The following is a 22236-nucleotide window of genomic DNA, read 5'->3' on the forward strand; positions in this document are numbered from 1 at the left end:
ACTGTTCGTCAGTCCTCTAATAATTGACTAACCTGGTGTGAGGGACTGTTAGTGTCGTGGGGATACCCCCCGCTCAATGGGTTGATTAGGTGCGCAAACGGATCACACCACGGTAAGGTCCAATCTCTTCGTGACGGTAAAATATAACTGCTATAGCAGCTACCGGTGACGTTATTCGAATGGTTGGGTTATTAGGAACAACCATGTGGATGAGAATGGGGAACGTCAGCGGTGGTACATTTACACTCACTCGCTCCGTTGTATGCAGCAAGTTAGGCGGTACTTGTGAAAGAAAGAACGCCCGACCAACACGAACCAAGCAGGTACGCGCTACTAGGCATGCAACTAAAATGTCATTTGCACAGAGCTTTTAAGACTTGGACATTCTCATCCATCCTCTTGGGCTTTCCCGGACGTTCTTGCATTATTAAACAACAATAAACAAGCGCCGCAAGGTAGTCCCATGATTTCCGTACTGACTTCATTGGGAGCGGAAAGAGAGCTTTGACACTTTACCAGACACATTTCTCGTGTTTCATCGTACGTATACGTTACACGTTTTTAGCGGCGGCCCGTGTTATATGTTATTCTCATTCCAGTGATGAATTCTGGCTGAAAGTCATGTTCGTCCATGGACTGGGGTACTCAAGGAGGATGATTAGGGTGATCAAAAGCCTGATCGCCAGGCAACGGTGGTTGACGCGAATCCACCAGGGTAGTCCAATTTTTAAGGAATATCGTCATACGTGCTCCAAACCCTAACCAGGAGGGCCGGGTGACTGTTAGTCTGACCTCTATTCATCAATCATCCTGTTATACGAAATCGCTAGTGCCACACAAATATCCCCACTGTGGCCATAGGAGTCACATATGGGTCCGATCTGTTTGTGACGTGAGTTCGTTCATCTGGATTGTTCCCTTCAGTGCGTAACTAACATCTCCCCACATTCATGGCAAGAGACTTTCGGAATGCCACCCTGAGATCGCGGATAGGTGTGAAATCCAAGGATATCAACTACCGCTATCAGCGTGTAGCTGAACACATTTTGAACATCGTTTAACTAAACTTCAACAGCTAATGCCAGCGTAACACATGTACACGGTTAATAGCGTATGACCTTGGCAGCCCTCCATTCGTCGGTTCCGTCTTACAGCCCACTCTCACTTTGCAACAATGTAAGCTCTCTCCAACGTATTATTGTGCTTTTCCGGGAGCAAGATGGCTGTGGCTGGAGCGCGAATTTACTGTGGTTCGAACCCGACCTCCGCCTCTTGACTTCCCCTGTCTAGGCTTGGGCAGCCTGGCAGTATCACAGCCCTCGTGCTTCATTCGGGGAAGCATGGCATCTTGGCACCGAACTATTATTATTATTATTATTATTATTCTTATTATTATTATTATTTCCCGTCAGTTTCTGGTTATTCTAACGAGTTCAACTGAGTGAGCGGCGAATCTACACTTTTAGTTTTGTTACATGTCATTAGATTGTTATACTTTATGGTTTGCACTTTAGCCGACTGCAAACCCATGTGGTCAGGTCTTTCACTGCCTGACTAACTTCATTCCCGTACCGTCGGTAATTAATGCCATTTAATCCTATCACTTGGAGTCGTGAAATTATGTGAACAAAATGTTGAAACAACAGCTCCTGGATGAATACGAGTTCCAGTCCGATTTGGAAAGCGCTAGGCAGTGTACACAGGTAAGTAATCATGTAATCAAATTAGCAGCTGCCCTACCCCATATCTACCGTTGCTTTCTGTCAAAACGTCAGAAAGTGAATATCTTTTTTGTCGAGTCTCTTTCCTCTCTTACGTCGACACTATCAACCAGGCCAAACTAGTGATGAAATGGGAGTAGTTCTTGTTGAAGTTGAGTTATGCTCACTGTTATGTGGTTCACATGTTTTTTCGCGCACGTGTATCTCCAGGTTGACACAATCTTCCCTCATTGTCTAGGCTGCTCTGTGCGTCTGACCGTTTATTGATGCAAAGTCTTAACCTACTTAATGTATGAAACTGTTTACCGTTTTGATTTCATTCGCCTGTTGGTGCATAAAATCTCCACTTGTAGTAACTGGACATTGTTCAAGACGATTTTTCTCACGTGAAACCATATCTAGTTTTTTTAATGATGGCTTGGCAGGAATCTTAATGTGCCCGGAAAATCAGGGTTGACTTGTATCAGAGATGTGGGAGTCCCCAGATTTCACGCGAGGAGTTGGGCTGTCCTAAGGCATAGTCCTCCTTATGGGAATACGTTTATTTTCCCGCTTAGCCATCAGGACGTTGTGGATAAGCTTTAGGAAGAGGCCTGAACGTCTGATAATGGGGAGAAACTGCGACAACATCACTGACAAACCGCTGAAAAACGGCTGCTCCAACGAATGTTGTCTATGAACCAAACTATCTCTACAGTCTTGATGCGTATTCCACAGCTTCAGTGGAAGAATGATCTAAATTGTGACGTGCGGGTTAAGTTGGACCAGGCGCAGCTACTAAAATGCTATGAATCCATTAAATAAAGCCCACAACAGAAGGAAATTGCCGGTGACATTATTGTTACAAAGGCACACGTTATAGACTGGTTGTACTGCATCTCGTATGAGCCAGGTCCGTTGGCTTGTGATTATTTAGACAAACGGCCGCTGTCAGATATTATGTTACCGTAGGTGAATCAAAGAGGTGTTATTACCAAGCAGTTCCTCAGTTATATGGCATGTCCTGTCTCGCTTTTACTTTTATACGTTTATCGTTCACCCGCATTTCAGGCACCCTGCCGTCGTGTTGCCGATCACTGTTCCAGCCTATTGGACGCACTTATCATTTTCAAGACCTGGTTTATTCAAAGACAAGGAGAACTAGGCCCAACTAACCACCAACAGCATTCAATAACAGATGGTGTTCACTCTACTGTCATTCAATTTGATCAGACCAACGGTAATACGTTGTCTCATTGTTCACGTTCTCTTACCGCCACAAATGGTCCCATCGAGTCCTGCAGTGCAATGGAAACAGCTAACATGGCGTCTGCGGTGGTATTGCGTGAACGCGACTGGGCTTTATCGCGTATGCGACGGATGGAAAATCAGGTGGGCCGTCTCCGTAGTGCGTGCCTCGCGATGCGTGTCCAACTGGAGGCCGGACTTCGCCATAAGATAGAAGCGGACCAAGTGAAACGGGAACTAGAAATGACGCTTGTAGGTTTTGCCTGTCAATTTTGTTTTGCTCGCTGTAGCGATGCATGAAGTTACGCGAGTAATTCAGCTTGGTTTACTATCACACCACCCAGTCTACATGCAGTACCATCATCTCCAAACTGTTTTTTTTTCGCTTAGTGCATTTCTAACTACTGAACCAGGAGACATTCTTCACCAACGGCTACAATAGAGTGTTCGCATGTGATGCATGACTTTTTCAGCCACAGGCATAACCTTTGGATAGAGTTTGATCCAACCAAGCTGCCTGAATTAGCGGACGTATCGACGCTACATGCATGGGAGGTTGGTATCTCGGAGGACTATACAACACTTCTACCGCGTTCACCGGGATGATATACTTCAGTGGCTGGATTTTAACGAAAACGTTTCATTTCTTCTCGGAATCAGTGATAGACGCTGACTTTTCTGCAAAATGTTGAAGCAAGAAAACAAAGAAACAACAAGCGTTAAAACAGCATTTGGGTATTGCGATGACATGCATTTAGCTGGTTGCAGTTTTTCATTTGAGAACTATGGTTGCTTCCAAGCCCTACAGCTTTGTTCCCCGAAAATAGAAACCATTCGGGCGTTAGAAGCAACCACCTGGTCAGGTCCTTGATTTCCTAATACAATTCCTATGTGTATTCGGATAATAATGTTATTAGTAATCGTTCAGCTGGAACACCCGAAGGAGGCACAAGGGCTGAGGTAGTGCCAATTTGCTCAATCCCAGACAGCAGAAGTCGAGTGGCATTGGTCGGGTTCGAACCACGGATCCTCCGGTCACTGGGTCCGCACCTTAACGACTCAATTTTCTCGACTTGAAAGCGACAATCTGAATGCTTCAGCCATATTCGCTGCATGATTAGGTAGTTCCCATCAGTTTCATCGACTGTTGATTGTGTCACCCTGGGATTCCTATGCACCGACGTGACAGAACACATAAGGAAGAACCTTCATTCCTCAACGTCATTGGTTGTCTCCTCCTTACATATAGCTGCATTTGTGGGGCTCTGCAATTCAGACGGCCTTCTGACGCGGAGTGTGACCAAATAAGCCATTGTACCAATTGGAACTTACTATCACTGTTGTGGACAAGTTGTTTCTTCCGAGATCTCGAAACACCTATAGTGTTTCCATGAGGCTTATACAATGCTTGGAAAACACTGACGTCCAAACACAGAATCTTCTTTGTGTATTCTGTGTTCGGTGGTCTGGCTCTTCGGACCACACTACACAGCAGCAGTCGCCGCCGTAACAAGTTTGTCACACCACTGCCACAGGTTTCAAAGGTTGACAGCTTCTGAAGGTTCTTTAATCTTTCGGAAATAATGAGGTAAATAATGAGGCTTCCCTAGGCGGAGTGACACATCTGAAAAGATGCGCTTCGAATTCGATCCTACCCAACTTTATCGTTTGACGGGCATCCTAAACGACGTGACCCTATGGTCGGTTCACCTACAATGACTTAGAACGAGCACTGTCATCAATGTTATTGTGTCTGTGTAAACGCTTCCAAAGTAGTTGTTGGACCCATATAAGGGAAAATCGAAAATGTTGTCCATATAGACGGATTGAATTAGCTGAGCATCACCTCGCAGCATTGTGTGGGAAACAGCACCGTGAGGTCGCCATGAACCCCTGCTTGTCCATAACAGTGCAATTTAAACCCGTCATCTTCGAAACAACAACTGACATATTCTCATCGACTCTGTTTACTGGAGTTAAAATGGCCGCCTAGGGGCTCAACTTGACTCAAAGGCTACTAAGAATGCCAGCTCAACGAAATTCCAACAGTTCTAGAGCGTTGTTCGTCCCATGCGACTGAGATATTGGTACAAATGGTCCAGAGTTAGACAAACCAAATGGGAAGCCAGCCAAGTTACGCGATCGGCTCTCACTTATTGCCCTGATGTGCGCATTTAGTTTGCACAGTTTCCCATCGAAAAACATTCTTTTGTGCGAACTAGTCATCACGTGTTGGCTTCCAAAGGACTCAAGAGTAAGACTTCCAGTTTTAGCGCAGCTCTGGAAATGTACGGACGACCTAATCACTAGGAAGCAATACATTGGGCACAGTTAGGTGTCGTACCTCATGACTGACTTTTTCTCACTACAACCCTACCTATTTCCTCTTTTAAACAGAAGACTGTAGGTCACTATGAAAACATCATTTCCGAAGGCAATCGTCTCCGAGAAGATTTACGAACAGAGCTAGCAAGAGTTCGCAAAGAGATGTCCGTTGCTCGTTCGCGTATGGCACCAGATTCTGCAAGTAGCGGTGTGGGCAGTCGCTCTGCTACCATTCGAATGCATGGCCACCCTTCTGACTCTTCCGAGCGAGCTGATTCATTGGCTACATCAATGATGGCGACACTGGGTGATATGCAGTCATCATCAGCAAGTGAACTACGGATCATCGTTGAACGACAGGCTAGATGGATAGAGACAATGAATACAGAGACAAAAGAACTCAGGGGGAGTATACGTGTGCTCTCCGAAAAGGTAAGTTATATCGAATTGGCTGTTTGTTTTCCAGAGCTATGACTTGGGCTATGCCCATTCTCTATGCGGACAAGTTGAATTGTGCCATCTTACCGTTTTCACCTATCTTTCAATAGGACTCTGAACAAACAAAGATGATAGATACTCTTCGTACAACTGTGCAAGACGTGATGGATCGCATCTCTGCCCTGGGCCATAAACGACAAACGTTATCCGCTAGCCCCTTTGGATCCGTCCTAGATTTTTGCTGGTTGTCAACTCTGGCAGCTCACCTACATTTGGAGATACCAGAAAATCTGGCGGATATTGCAATGGAGCACGACCCAAAGCGAGATGTAGTTGTCACAACAGAAGCGGCCGCTTATGGCCAGTCAGCACAACCTACTACGCGTTGCAAACGCAAGCTTCGACCAGAATTGGATAAGTCAAAGCCTGAACCCCCAAAGAAAACTACGAAGACAGAAGTGCCCAGTCCAGCTAAAGTGGATTTGGATGAATACATGGAAAGTCAGTCCTCTTCCTTTAGTGACGTCGAATCGGTGCCGTCATCTGTGGTTCACGGATCTAAACTTTTGGAGGATATCTTGTCAGAATTGCATCATCTCGAAGGTGAGTTATTTTTCCTTTGCTTTTTCGTCTTTTCGGCGTACAGTCCAATACTTTTTTTATCCAAAGACAGCATTTCTGGGACCTGTCTGCCCTATGCATACTTGTTCAGAGGTCATTTCATTTCCAAGGTAGTTTGATACTGCTTTTAGTTACCGTGATATCGCGGTTGGACAGAACAGACTAGTTCATTCGTTTTTCCATTTTAAAGGTGATCCACTCTTATTACTGGTGCCGGATGAACCGTCTCCTAGTAAGAAGCATGTTCCTGATTCGAAAAGCGTTATGGACTCTCCTTTGCCCAGTCCTACCTCCTCACCGACACTACGAAAACGACGCAACTCTCGTCTGATCTCTGACTCTTCGGACGCACATCAGGTTCGCGCCGCTAGTCCAACTACAGTCACCTCATCCTCATCCAAAACGCATAAGCTTCTGTTACCAGACTTAAGCACTTCCGTCAAACGTACCGGTTCGCTTCCAGTTGACGGCACAGCTGTGGCTGACCGAACATCTCCACGATTGCTCGGTAAGTCCCCGATGTACTGATTAATTGTGTTTTTCCCTTTAACAGGGACTTTGTCGGCTCAAGCTAGATTTTTCGATGCTATCAAACTGAACAGCACTGCGCAGCCATTGAGAAGTTATCGACAGTACGTCTTCTCTGAAAGTTCTGGGGGGATTTAATCTTGCACTCGTTACAAACAGCAATTAATACAGTTTTTACCTTTCCCCTCCCAGAAGCACAGCCAAATACACAACCGATAGGATATTGCTCCGTGTTTTACGTTGCGAGAAGTTAGTGGATTCAGAGAAACGGGCGATCCGTGACGTTCCAGACTCGCATTGAGAACAAGCCCTCGAGGTCTGTTTACACACTCTCTCTCTGAGAGAAGAAGCGTTGATCCTCTTATTTGTAGCATTCTCTCCGTATTTCTTAGATAGACACCAACTGACATCAGGGAGAACGCATCGGAGAATCGTCCCATCAACTTATCGGAAACTGGGCAACAGCAGGCATGTAGGGCCATTTTGTTGACCTTTTTGTAACGAGACAGTAAATCCAAGAGTAGAACCAGTTAAATATCCAAAATGCTTTTCGTGCACACTCCTGCTTGTGATATCCACGATAAACTGCCCACGGTTTTTGCCACTGCTGAATGACCTAGTTCTTCCAGGCTTTTCACACAAGATGAATTGTCATGTGACAGTCTAGATAAAGGATATTCAGAAACTTGCTGAAACCTGACTGTACTTCAAACGTTGAGCCTCTGGATTAGGGTAGATCGGTGTTTTTTTTTTCAAGGCAGAGAGGAAACATGTTCTTTATGCTGGATTTATGACCTTATTGAGACTTTTATTCCACTGTCGAATCTGTTTGGCCGTGGAAACACCCAGTTAGCTTTAGAAAGTCGCCTCTTATATCTTATTGGTGAAGTAAGCGTATAACGTATCAAGATGGTAACAAGTATCCATGAGAGACTAGGACCAGGGTTGTTCAAACACAGTTCCGGGATCTTATTTACTTGGCTAACCGGGCCTCGTATTTTGCTACTTCACAGAGTTGTCCTCAATAAGTGAACCGTCAAACGACGAAAAGAATATTGCGGCCACCTCAACGGTTCAATCTCCAACTCCCCCTACCCACATCCCCGCGTCGACCCAAGGACCGCGAACGCGACAAAGCAAGAGGAATGTCTCTGATACTAAGCGCATTGTTCGAAAGCTGTCTGAGTCCAGCGAGGATGCAAGCATCACAGTTCCCACCAGACGTCGTAAGTTACGCTCTTCGAAGGGTGCCGCACTTGAAGCCACTGAATTGACTTCATTGGTACAGCATGATGCTGAATCTCCCTCCCAACCTCGTGAGTCTCCAGTGGATTACTCGTCTAATCTGTTGTATCACTTCTAAGTGGGACGCGATTCCTCAGCGCATTATTCAATCCGTTTTAGCTCAATTACCAAAAGTTACGCCTTAGGTTGACCAGTTTTCTCGCGTACTGTCAGCTTCCACTGCTGGATATTTCCATTGTCCACCATCAATCCGTCACTACCTTCAGTTGTTTGTCCTCTTTACCATAAAGTGAGCCTATCCAAGCTGGATGTAGTATAGCTTAGTTATGTCCAGGCTTAGAAAAGAGCAATTAATAGGTCAGTTGTACTCGGACTTTATAATCTTCTCCAGGTATTCAATCCTGTAACAGCTGTCTCCCCATCAGTTTTCTGTCCTAATTTATTATTGTTCGTATTTCACTCTGTCTCCTCAGCCACGAGGGTTTTCAAACGAACACCACCTGAAGAAGAACCTACAGCGACTTCAAAGAGCCACATTCGTTCTCGGCGTACGGATAATATTGTCCATCTGAACCCTACTCTGAGTTCGCTGTCATCCACCACAGTTCCGGTTGTTCATCCTTTTGTTCCATGTGGTTCGAAACGAACACCGGGACGTTCTGCTGCCGCGGACGTAATCGCCGATGCATCTATTGCCACGAGGGTTCCAACTTGCCCGGCAAGCTATACTCGCAAATCACGCTCCAGGGTTTCTATTTCATCTGCAAACACAAAAAAAGATGAAAGACAGGATGAAAATACTCTGGACATTTGCCTTCTGTCCCTCTTACAGTCTGCCTATTCGCCCAATACTATTGACTGGTTTGACCACATCACATCTGAGGCGATCACAAATGAAGCATCTGTTAGTGATCCAGTTACCGTGAACCAACTTTCGCCGGTGCATGCTCATGATATTTCACAATCTCACTTGCCACCTGTGTCCACGGGCGACCAGCAACAACATTCCTCTGACAGTTTTTCTCACTTGACCACTGACTTGGCTGTGAAAGCAGCACCTCAACAAGAACCTGTTGCTACTGCGCTCGATTTGAATTCATCTCTCCAGACATCCTTTAGTGACTACCTGCTTTGCTCAGCAAGTAACCGGTCTCCTGCTACATTAGCGCAGTGTCTGTTAAATGTGCCACTCGCCAACAGTTTGGATATAGTATGGTTAACGTTCCTTGATGCAGCTCACCATGATAGGGTTGAGGATTCGGAGCTGAGAGAGGTTAAATTTGTCAATCTCTGCCTGGCCTTAACATCACATCTGTCTGTTCGTCAGCTTAGCGACTGGCCCTTATATCATACTAACTATTTTCGTTATCCCGTCCAAACGGCTGCCGCGGTCAAATGTGTCTATCGATTATTTTCCGTAGACCGATCTGCGGAAGCCAATAGTTACTCGCGAGTGTATCTTACTCGCCTCTTGCAAAGTCTGAGCAACAGCAATGTTGACCAGTTTCTGCTCATCTCATTGCCGTATATAGTGGATGAGTGTCATACCATCTTCAATGAACTTTGGCCCGGGCTGCAGCCACTAAGAGACGCAGCGGCGTCACAGTTCTATCATCCAGTAGCGGATCCACAGTCTTTTTCCTTCCTAATTGCCACCGTGCAAGCTCTCTTAGCTTGGCAAGAAGCTAGGGTTATGCGATCCCAAACCGTAATCAAGCAGGATAAAAAGAAACAATCGATGGATATTCAGGCTATTTTTGCTAGACTCCATACAAGTGAGTGGCTTCCTGGACAACCTTTAGATTCTCGTCGGCCGACAAGTCTAACCAGTTTGGCTCTATCACAACAGAATCATCGATTACGACGCTTGGCACTTCGCCTAGTCGATGCGTGTCTGCAACTACAACGAACCGAGGGTAGTGGTTCCATCACCGTGGTGAATACCGGACCAACCCCAGAGCGTCAAGAAGCTGCTTGTTCACTACACATTCTAATTTCTGCCATGGCTTTTGTAGTCGGAGAGGAAGCAATCATTGACAACGAAGAGGATGTCCAAGATTGTATTTGTGAATCTGAAGGTTCGACCAGTACTCATCAGCGAAAACGTCGAAATCGACAAACACATCGTCAACAACGGCAAGGCTTACTAGGATGGCTACTCAACGGACGTCTTCTCCCTTGGTTAACAAAACAAGCGAAGTAAGTCAACCGGAGCCATTTGTACATTCTATGTTTAGTCTGAAATTTTATATCTACTTGCAAATTGCCAGTAGTGTAGCGCTGTGGGAATTTGACATGCCGAATCGAAACAAGAAACACCGGTTTCCCATGGCCGACGGGTACTTTCTACTTTGGTAATGTGTCGAAATATTGGTAGCTCGGGTGAGTTCATTGGTGCTGATCTGTTCGCTGAGCTTGGCAGGTAACTTGCAAACGTTTCGTCACCATAAGAAGAGACATCAGTGCGCACACGGGTGACAGAATCCATAGTGAATTGATTGCAAACGCGGATTCCCTCCGGCTTGAAGTATTGAAATATGTACTGTCAACTGTTGTGTTGTATAAAACTGGGTAGACTTTTCATTTAAGCCATTGTATTAGAATCCGAAGACCTGGTTTTACGGAGCATAAATCATCGACAGTTGGTCTTATCAACTTAGCAATTCTCATGACGGAGTTGTAAACGTCATAGGATCAGAGGTTAGTCAATTAGCCACCCGAAATCTGTTTGGATCGTGGCTGATCGCACTCGTTACTCTCCTCTTGGTGTTACTGCCTGTCTGATTACAGTCCAGACAGATAAACTGAACTGATTTATTTCTTACCTTCCTGTGATTAGGCGTTCACCAATTCTGTGGACAGCTTATAGGATAAGATGCCAGTTTCGGAAATGGGTGTCACTGATGAAATAATCCTGGGAGACCTTGGTGACGATCTTGAAACCCCCTAACGTCCGCCATGGTGAAAATGAAGGACCTTGTCCATCAAGAAAGACAAATGGTCATGTCGAAGAGTTTTCAACAACCTTATAAGTAGTGTACTTCGTCATTACGTGTCAGTGTTTTCACACCCTCGTCTTCTGCAAATGGCGCTATTAGTTGATGGAATCTTAATACGACTGATGAACTTCAGTAGTAATATAAGAATATTTCTAGGAAACTGGTTCCGGAAGGACGTTTTCCATATTATTCCTAGTCAGAACAACCCACAGATGGTCGCACTTGATTCTAAGAATTTTTATCGCTGAGAGGCCTGCCATACTTTGTGTTAACAAGGTGTGCTGAGTCGTGCCTGAACATGTTATTTGAGTTCACCACCGACTTCTTTCTTTTCTATCCACAGAATGTTGCGCACAGCGGCTACGACTGATGAGCAGATTTTGTTTGATCGACTTCTTCTGGTCACAACCGACCTGGTGGTTCTCGGAGGCCAGTTATTCTCCAGTCGAAATGTGCCACTCATTCGGCGACAGCCACAACCTCTTACTTCTCTGGTAGATGAACTTCGCTCCACAATATTCGCGTCTGGTCGCCGTATACTTACCCTGCTGGAAGGCCAAGCCACGCAGCCTTTTTCAGCCTCATTTATCTCCGCTACCGTGCGTCTGATTGGGTTCGCCCCTCAACGCGCTATGAAACTTATGCTCCGCTTTTGTTGTGATGCTCCGTCTCCAAGTCAGATACCTTCGATGCCTACTTCGATCCTGTGGCCCCACTGTACCCTCCCCTCCCTACTCTCACAGTCTTTGAATCTCGTTTCCAGTGCAACCCATTTGCCTCAGTCAATTATTTCAGCCTACGCACAAGCTTGCAAATCGCTCATGGACGTCTCTTCGGACTAGTACATTTTTGTACAGCGTTCTTAACATTTTAAAACAAATTAAAGACCTTTTTATAGTTGTATTTTTTTACACCTGCATGTGTGTTGTCTTCCCGTGATGGTCTTTCTTCCCCTTGACACCTCACACCTTCGGAGCGTTAGACCGAACCGGAATTATCAGCTTGCGGCATCAGTTTTTTCTGTTGAGTAATATAATCCTCCCTTTAGCCAGAGGACGTCACTATTCAATCACAAATCAGTTGAGTAGTAGCTCAACCTCTGGATCTGTAAGACAGGTGAAAAACCGTATCTACGACCAAGTGGTAGCTCCATGTTCCGTGTGCTCGGTATCTGTGGTTGTCCTCCATTGTTTGAGCAGGTTACAGACCCTAACCCATTTCTAGACGTATGGTTCCAGGATAGTGTTCCAAAATTCAACATAGTTCACAGCTTTGACCAATATCACCGCCCGACTGAAGTCAGGTTTGGTTAGATAGTGATACAGTTCCCTATAGATACCTGAGAATTCGAAATTCTCCTTTGGGAAGGTGGATTCAACCCGAGTATGTTGGTCTCGCAGTAACTTGCTTGTCTCATAGACAATTTCGACCTATAAGTGTTCGGCGTTTTATCAACGGATAACTTGTTTTGTTGTTCGGTATATATCACCGTGGATTGAATGCTGCTCATTCGTTAAACACATCATATGCGCGTATAACATGATGCGAATCTAACCTTCCCAGGTAGTTATGTTTTGTCTGCCAGTCGAGCATCCCATAACTAGTGAGGTACAGCACCCTATTGCCTGTGGTGTCTCTGTTCAGTTCTTAGCTTGTTAAATTCTTCTTTAACATGCTGGATTGTTTCCACGGAGAATTTCGTTATGTAAGGCCGGTGGCAACTGCTGAAACAACTGTTCCAGAACAACTGTCCCCAGCGGTGCGTGTCTAATTGACATGTGTACCTTAGGATCGTATATTCGACTGCAAAATCCCATGACGAGGAGTCTTATCCACTATTGGTCCCACTTTGATGCTCACTGTTTACTTGCTTGCGGACGGCGGCTTTGTTAGCCGACTTGAGCGAAGTTGGGACATCAACTTCTTGACTGACTGACTGACTGGCAGTAGCCACAGAACCTAAGGACTATCTGGTTTAATAATCAGGCATTCAGATCATTTGAAGAACTGAACTACGGGATGTGCATGACAAACCCTTGGATGACGTGGAGGAGGACGTGATGGATCTGGAGAACCCTATGTGAACGTGCAAGTTATCTAGTCCTCCTAAAACGCCGTATTGGATTGGGGGAGCCCCGGTGAGGTGGATCAAAGACGTTTCCACACTCCTGTGTCGCTTTGATGCCCATCAAATCCCTACTGAGAATAAATGATGGTTCTTAGTGGTACTACAGTAGCCCATTTTCTTAAAGGACAACTATGAGCAAGCGAAGTATGTGACCTTGCCTGGGGGTGGAGGGCTCACACACTGTACTACGTTTGCCTAAGCCTGAAGTACTCTGTGCTTTACTTCTCGTAATACGTTAACCTGGGCCTACTCAACAAAGTTCCGATTAGTAACGTGCCATATCCTGATGGTCATACGTGTGTCTGTGATAATGTGGGGAGATTTGGGTATTTCAATGGAGATTTCGTCCTGTAGGTGAAATCAGTCTGCTGAAAAAAGCGAGAAAACTAACGCTGTTTCATCCTAATGGAAATCTTCAGCAATGCCTATTTCACGAAACTCCATATAGTCTCGAACTGAAATGAAACGGCTGTGCGACACCCGTCGGTTTTTCTGCATAGATTGGCTTCAATTACAGGACAAAATCTCTAATAATGTATCCGATTGTCCGTCTGTCTTTAAACAGCGTGTGCCCTGTTTTTCCGTAGATTGAAAGCCCACTAAAACAAGGCAGTGGATGCAATGCGGCGTAATGCAACATCTCCGTAAGCAAGGGATTTAACTCACCGGGACAAGTAGCCCTAGAAGAGCGAAAAATCTCTGTTGATTGGCTGACTGAACAGGCGACACATCGTGCAATAGCCAGCCACGAAGGGAATGTTTCCCACATACACAGTGGCGAAGGCTAACAAATACCTATTACCTGCACGTATGTGACCCCCCTTTGTCGTTGACCCAACATGCTGAAGTGTTTTTAACTCTGATTTAAATTTAGCTAATCGCACATTACTCCTGTGTCACCGGAGAAATGCACACTGGAAATCTCGTTCCTGAACCTTCCGAAAAAGCCCTAAATAGCACAATTGGGTCGTTCTTAGAAATAAGGTATACTGAGGAGTTTTGTGTTTACGACACCAGTAATTTAACCGATTCCCCGGCTTCTTTCTGGATTCTTTACCGGTCTGCTTGACTGTGAGAACGCAGCTACTATCTTTGCAAAGTAAGCTTAATATTTGTCTTCTTTTTCGTTAACTGAACTTTCATTATTTCCCCTCGCACTAGCAACACAATGGCAGTCCCTTTGCCGGCCGTCTCTGAGCGGATGAACAACCCCAAGAACCCGGTCGTATTTTTTGACGTCACTGTTGGTGGACAGGTACCGTATTCAGTATTTGATGAGCCTTCTTCGCATAAACTGTAAATCGGCGATTTTATTCATTTTCATATCACTTTGCTGCTTCCATCTTTCTCGTCATCCCTCCGCAGGAAATCGGCCGGATGCAGTTTGAGCTTTTCCAGGATGTTGTTCCGAAAACCGCGGAAAACTTCAGGTATGTTCTTTCTCAATAGCTGCCAATCGATTCTCTTTGGTTTGTGAAAATGGGTTCGAATATTTTATTGTCGAGATTAGTGCCTGTCGTTATTTACTCCATGGTGTGCTTGTGTTCGTGACCAACAGTTATCACAATCAAGTATTCTACGCACTTCGTAGTACCATTGATTCTTGTTTCCATTTATTCGCTGCTAGAATAGTCTGTTATGTATTTTACCCTCACACTAGATGGTCTCTCTTGTGAATGTCAGGTCCCATTTTCAGAGATACATCGTCCTGAAAAGTCTCCTTTTTTGTGGTGGCTACGATATTGTATAATCTTCCTCCGAGCCGTCAACTGTATGTTATTCTGTCTCTTTGCAGGCAATTCTGTACCGGAGAGTATAGGAAAGATGGCGTTCCAACAGGATACAAAGGCAGTTCATTCCATCGTATCATCAAGGACTTTATGGTTCAGGGTGGAGATTTTATCAATGTAAGATGAACCTGCTCTACCCGGTCGACTGTAACTTTGCTTCTTGAGCGTGACTGCTATTTCCGCTTTGAGTAGCATGTTTTATTAGCGTCCAAGAGGCTTGGGATGGGAGCTAAAGGTCAGCGAGGAGCAAAGTGATCTTGAGGTTGACTGTTGTTGTGTGCTGCAAAGTGCCTGTTTAAAAGTAAGATAGTAACTTCGTCAGGACTAGATTTGTGTGGCTAGATTCTGAAAAAAAACATTTCGCGTGCGTTTTCCTTTTTATCTGAACATAACAGTTGGGCAAAGACAGATGAGAAACGTAGCCGTCGTGTTACCACTTTCAGGCTACTAAATCCTGGACCACATACTCGCTGACTGGCTTCTGAATTCGGTCTTGTCCACCCACCTTTCATTCACACACTGGTTTGACGTGGCCACCATGCTGCAGTATCCAGCTGTGAAGATTCAGTGGCAAGGTTTAAGCAATCGTCAGGTTACTAAACAATGCAGTTTACGTGTATAACTATGATAAAAACCGCTGGTGTTTGGCGACCACACAGGGTCACAGATACCCTGCACATGGCTCCCCAAACAATTCTTTTGAGGTGTGACCACATCTCCAGTTGTCGTCAAACTTGAAGGACCGGTGACGCCTAATTTATTTGAGCAATTAGCGTTCTCTCTTCATAGTATTACCCCTTCCTGCTTGTTTCAGATTACTTCCCTGTAGAATTTTTTCTCGCTACCTTTCAAGCATTTTTTTCGGAGGCAGACTGGTCACACCAAACAACATTGTTCTGTCTCCTTTATAGCTACAATTTCCCATGTAGTTTCTCCATATTCGCTTTCAAACTACCGTCTTCTTCCCTGATCCAATACAGGGGGATGGAACCGGTTCTTTCAGCATCTACGGTGGCACCCAATTTGCGGATGAGAATTTCAGGATGAAGCACAATTCCCCTGGAATGCTTTCCATGGTAAGTTGGTGTGAACTCCGTATTACGTGTGCTGTAGTGAGCCGGCACAAGATGTTTCTATCTGTAGCCTGAATTTTCCTAATATCTGTTGGACCCGTCTCGAAGCTCCACCGCTTTCTCCTGTTTCCTAACAATTGTGATGAAACAGATCATTAGAAATGTCTCTCAGAGTCACCCTGCAGACGTTTACAAGGTCATTAACAACTCCACTTATCAGGCTCACGTCAGCCCCTTATCTGGAGACATCGTGCGCTTCCAATGAATGAGCTCCGTGTCTCACACCAATGTTGCTCGTTGATTTGTGACGCCTATCACAGAGTTATAAATAAGCGACCCTAGAAGAACTAGTCAATTATTTCGGTGCATATTCACTGGCTGACTGGTTCCCAATACGTGTCTGACAGTAGAGTACCCACTAACCAAGGAGCAGATGAATTTATCAACGAACAGACGAATTGAAAAGTACATGCTCTCGCTGCTTTATGACATTCATTTTGTCCCTGAACTTCGCTTTTATTTGATTGGTTGGTATGAGGTTTTCTAACTTCGATAATTCCAGAACATTGTTATTGCCTACTGTTGGCTGCTGGAACATCTAAACAGAATCCAGTTACTTCAAAAAGGCTCATTTAGATCCAACACCATCTGGTTCATCTGGACTCCTGAGTTTGTTCTCACTAAACTGACACCTCTGATGTCTTTAGGTTAAGTAGCCCTTTGACAAGTTAGGAATACAAGCCAAGATTTTCGGGAGCAAAGAGATAAAAGAGATTTTGGAGGTATTTTTAGCTAGGCACTTTCAATCGTTTTATCAACTTCACTGATTGTGACGGCAGCCCTTCCTCATTTCTACCTGATGCACGGCTGACTACAGTTATTGGCTAGTGAAAAGTAATGTGACGGTGGATAGTCCTGATTAGTTGACACTGGGCATCACTATATATGGATAGGCCTTTTGCAATCATCCAGATTTTGATAGGAGGTTCTTTTCTTGAAAATTAGTTGCACCCATACCCTTTTTCTCGCAGTGTTTAGCTTTTTTCACCCTCTTGATTTTTTTCGATGGTTTCAGGCCAACAGTGGTCGAGATACAAATGGATGTCAGTTTTTCATCACTTGTGCTCCGTGCGAGTTTCTTGATGGGAAACACGTAGTGTTCGGTAAGTTTTTTTTTGCGGTTTCGTGGATATCCACTTAGCAGTCAGCCATTTAAATCTAGCGTAGCACAAACCCGATAACCACTCTAGGGGCTAGGTATTCCAGCGTTCGCCTTTCTGGATGTCCACAATAGTAGATTTTGTGACCAGTTTGTGTAATATTACCTGTGAACACTCGTTATTTATCCTCGACCAAAACATGCCAGAATAGGTGTTTCAGTGATCCTGTGGGCTACATTGTTAGCAAGACAGGAATGCAACCTAACAGCAGCGAATCTCTCTACTACGTCCGATTGTATTATGAACCGTTTCGAAGGTACACTGGGCTATAGAAGTGTGTTTTGTCTCCTCTGATACTTCTCGGAAAAACAACACATAGTAGGGTTCGGAGTCAGATTTCCATGCTTCACTTCACTTAAGGTAGGCCAAAGGCTCGGTGTAGGGGCCTCAATCAACCTCCATCTGTGATATAAACGATACAGAAGTTATCAGGTATTGTCGCCGTTCACACAGCCATGACGAAAATCTCCTTCATCTTTTTATCGTTCCCCGCATTATTTTCTAAGTCTGTGCAACCCACACATCTCCGGTTGGATCGGTCAATGGCCCGCTCTGACAAACACATCCACGTTTAAGTCCTGACGTGTTTTGCTCTTACGAAACTTGTTATATGTTAGAGTAAATAGCTCTGAACGTAACTGGACTACACAACTACCAATGGGATGACAGTTTTCGTTGAGACAGATTTAATTAGTTGTTCTTCACTTGCCCTTGACAGATGAGTTACATTTTTAGAACTTCCCACGTGGGCCTTATGAACAGCCCGTTTTCGGTTGCATATGACACGTCTGTACGCGTCAGTGTTCAATAGATCAGCTGATTCGCACATTCATTGGCTTTCTGGTCTGGCTAAGCGCATCAAGCTATCAGGTGTCTATCCAGACTCGGCATTAGAAAACTGTGGTCCACAAAAGTATGCTTCAGAACTTTGTGGAAGTCTTTGTTGATAACCATACTAACCAACTGAGAGAGGCTCTAGTGGCATCCTCTGTTTCAGAGCGGAAAACCTCGATTAATATTACTTTTTTAATAGCCCGTCACTTACCAGCAGCTATAGTACAGCCCGATAAAGGGGCTTTCTGTTGTGCTTTGTGTGATCTTCAATGTTAAACAACAAGGCTGGAAACTGCAATTCTGGTTGGAGACGTGAACCTGAAACCCAGTCGATTTTTTCCCAAAGGAAGAGCGACTGGAGTCGTCCGTGTACGGCGCTCAAACGACGGTGGCGACTTCTCCATCCATGTGCTTTTCACAGTGTATTTATCCAACATGGCGTTTCGATATTATGCATTAGTCAAACGTCAACGAACATTGGATGAAAGTTCCGACAATAATTTGGACCGCATGCGAGCAGCTGGCAATATGATATCGCATCCCCGAGAAGGCCGAGTTTCCACTGATGATATTTTCATCCGAAGAGCGCTGTTCCATTTCAAATGACTCCCAATAGGGCAATAAACGGAAAGTGCTTGGATGTGAATTTAAGGACGGTGTACGAAGATCCCCGTAGGACTACATCGAACGAGTAAAGAAATTGAGGAAGACTTTCTTATCTCACGAGTCATACTGCATTCTCATATCCCCAACTTTCCTGGTTGAAAACTGATTACTAGATTGGCTGTATGCGCAAAAGGTGACATCACACTTCACAATTTCTCACGCCTTCTTATCTCAGAGCACCTGAGCTGGCCGAAATCAGGTGTCTGGCCAACGTATCCAGAAGCCAAAGTGTGGGACTACGCCAGCTACTCGCTTTTTGAATTCAGCTGTCTAACGGAAACGGGACACCGATTCAATTATTCTTCCCACCTGCTCTGTTGAAAATGAACGGATGAAATCATTATTTCCTCATTAGCAAGCCTCATATAATGCACTTGACAGACGTGAAAGGTACCGCATGACTGATGCCCATCGGTCATTATCTGTGACGCCTCTATAGTTGTCAGCCCACTTGCAATCCCGTCCAGGTTGATGGCTGGCTTCAAAAACGAGATGAACCACCACAGCAAGATTTTAACCCAGTTACGGCTGTATTGACTATATTTTGAGGGCATTACCGAGGCAGCAACTGGTTATGTCAATATTTCAGGTTTTCAAGGCACTTTTCAGCTTGGTTGCTCAAAGCGATCCATAGAACCGTTTGTTTCGCCGACGATTGTTGAATGTTTTCCAATAACCATATGCTCATCCGAAGGGCAGAGCGACAGCATAAGGACACCTGCGTCGAGCGTCACGCACAGCGACTGAAGTTCGCCAAGTTAAGTGATTTCTCCCTTACTTTTCAACTTTATAATTCGCCATTTAATGGGAGAGGCATTCAAATGCTTCATACTCATAAGTGCCGAGCACTTTGTGGAGCGCGTACTACCCAAATCTCAGTCCTTCGCCCCCCTCCTCCGCAAACGCAATTTTGGATATGCAGAAAGAAGCGGAGGCTCTTGGCGCCTGTGTAAAGTCATGCTATCAGTCGCATTAGGAATACAATCACTCTCTACATAACAAATGATCTCGAGGCTATCGGTAACGTGGCCTACTTGGGAAGCGCTGTGTTTTCTTGCTTTCATGCTTCGGATACAGTAGCCTTCGGAACAAACAAGGAGCGCCCGGACTGCACTTCAGTTTTATGGTTGAAAGCTTGTCAGGCGAGAGGCGGAGTTTATAAGGCCATTGTGTAGTCTTTCCTTCCGTACATTCTGAAATCTTGGCCGGTGCATAAAAAATGCACACAGTCCCCCGGTTTTTTTAATAATCCTGCTTCTGCCAACTGGTTTTCATCTATCGCGCCAGCATTAAGGTGGCACGTAAGCATATATTTGGCAGTGGGTGAAACCCATGCTTAGTAGTGAAGGTATATGGTCTAGAAAGTGACTGCTGTTTGCGAAGCTCCAGCCAAACTGGGGATGTAATAGTGCTAATCACTCAGTTCTACAACACTTCGCAAATTCAACAGTTGTCTTCCGAGTTAGGTACCAAAAGGCAAACCTGGTCTATTATCGGAGACGGTTCCCCACATCACATCACAACATACCACACTCACTGACGGTCCTGTATCAACATATTGGTCAGCCTACCCTATGAGTCCCCATTCACCATTATAGCCTTCCGTACATGTTCTCTGATTTCGTACTTTTCGTCCGTTTTAAGTCGTATTCATCATGTATGCAAATGCAGTTATTAGCCACGTCGGGCTTCCATATGTTATGAGAACTGTTGACCAAAGGAACACGCAACCGGTTCTTCCTCATCCAGCTGATGAACCCCAATGAAAAGAAAATGCTTAAGTGGATTGCTTTTTTCTTGAGTAACTGGATCCAGTCGTTATAATCATGCGATGCATGCGATGTGCGTTTCTGTCTTTGTTAAAATGAAGACGACGTACTGTCAAAGTGCACTCATTTCCAAATTGAGTTTGTCTGCGCCTACATGATGCCTCCCAAGAAGGGCGAAGGCTGTATTGGATTGTTGCAATAAGGTACGTCAAGAAACTTCACTTCTATATCTCGAAAATTATCCCAGCTGAAAGATGGGGTGGTTTCGTTCAACATTCACACTTTATGGTAATCACAAGCGGTAGATTCATCCAGGATTCAGTCGAGTCTTCCGTTAATACCAGATTGATTTGGAAACTAGTGTACTTCGCGAATGGCTTACAATTTGGGTTCAGTTAGACATGAGTTGGACGGAAGCTCGGTTACTCAGGCTACCCGGTGAGCCCGAAGAAGTGCGAAAGCACTTGTGGGCCTTCCAAGAAATCCCAACAACCGTATGGGTACTGTGCTCTCTCAGCAAAGAAGACTACTCACATTTGCCTCCTTGACAATTCTGACATCGTCCACAATGACGGATTCGGAACCAGAGTGAATGGGAGTGTGAAAGCTACAAGTGAAGTTCTTCAAGTTTCGGTCCTCGTCCAGTTTCTCCGAAGTGTTTTGGGACGTTTTTTATGTAGACAGGGATAGATCAGAAAATATTTTTGGGAAATCAAACAAATTGCGTGGTCAACATATCTTATAGAAACTCGTGAACCACTTAGGCCTCATAGCAGACTTTAGAAAATTAATTAATGAAAGACTATGTCGACACAACCGGATTTGTGTTCGTTTTCAGCCTTGTGAGCATTCGGCTGTTTTCAGTCAAATCCAGAGGACCGTGTGAAGCAGTGATTCTGAAGGACAATGGCTTTTTTGCCCTGAACCACCGTCTCATTTTCATATTCCCCGCTTTTTGTTGTCCATGGTCAAATTGTCAGCTGTGTGAGGTTGTAGAATTCATAATTTAAAGGGGACAATTTTGTTTTCTGTTGGTTTTATTCTCTCAAGTTCAACCAGGTTTCCGTTCTGGCTCTTCTCTTCAGGTCAGATTGTCGATGGAATGTTAGTGCTGAAGAAGATTGAAAACGTCCCCACCGGTGCGAACAACCGTCCCAAGGCTCCCGTACTGATCACTCAGTGTGGCGAAATGTAACCTCGACCTTCCCTGTTGTAAATAAAACGTATTTGACTGTGTGTTTGTACATGCCTGTTAAGGCTATTTTGTATTTTAAAAATGCTGCGATTGATTTGTCTTGTTTTTTTCCAGCCTTCTCATGACATTACTGTGATTCCTACGCTTTCATATATCCTGCGTGTGACTATCATTCACGCATTCTCGTTATCCAGTGTGTGTGTGTTGTCTGCCTGTTTGATTATCTGTGTGTTCTGTCTTTTGGGCCGCCCGTATGTGACCGATTCTGATCATCCGACGGCTGGCACCTTTGAGAGTTGAGAGTCTTTCGAGATTACGTCATAGGCCGAGAAGCACCGTACAGTTATTTTTTCCCACTTGGGATCATCACAAGTGCGTACTTAACGAATTGGATATTCAAACCCGCGAATTGACGACTGGTAGTTAGAGTGTACCGTTGAGCTACAAGCGGCTGTTT

General features: G+C 44.8%; 1 protein-coding gene across 1 annotated transcript; it reads left to right on the forward strand.

Annotated features, from left to right (window-relative positions):
- Positions 1-1515: 1515 nt before the first annotated feature.
- On the forward strand, positions 1516-21939 carry T265_05583 (hypothetical protein; the record flags this gene model as incomplete). Its single annotated transcript, XM_009170635.1, has 11 exons — positions 1516-1703; positions 2772-3200; positions 5346-5705; positions 5822-6314; positions 6523-6840; positions 7874-8176; positions 8579-10304; positions 15028-15139; positions 16003-16098; positions 17171-17258; positions 21670-21939. 11 exons carry the CDS (start codon positions 1632-1634, stop codon positions 21777-21779), a joined length of 4107 nt encoding a protein of 1368 aa, XP_009168899.1.
- Between the last annotated feature and the right edge of the window lie 297 nt (positions 21940-22236).

The sequence above is a fragment of the Opisthorchis viverrini genome, assembly GCF_000715545.1.
Source record: "Opisthorchis viverrini unplaced genomic scaffold opera_v5_107, whole genome shotgun sequence".
Taxonomy (NCBI): domain Eukaryota; kingdom Metazoa; phylum Platyhelminthes; class Trematoda; order Opisthorchiida; family Opisthorchiidae; genus Opisthorchis; species Opisthorchis viverrini.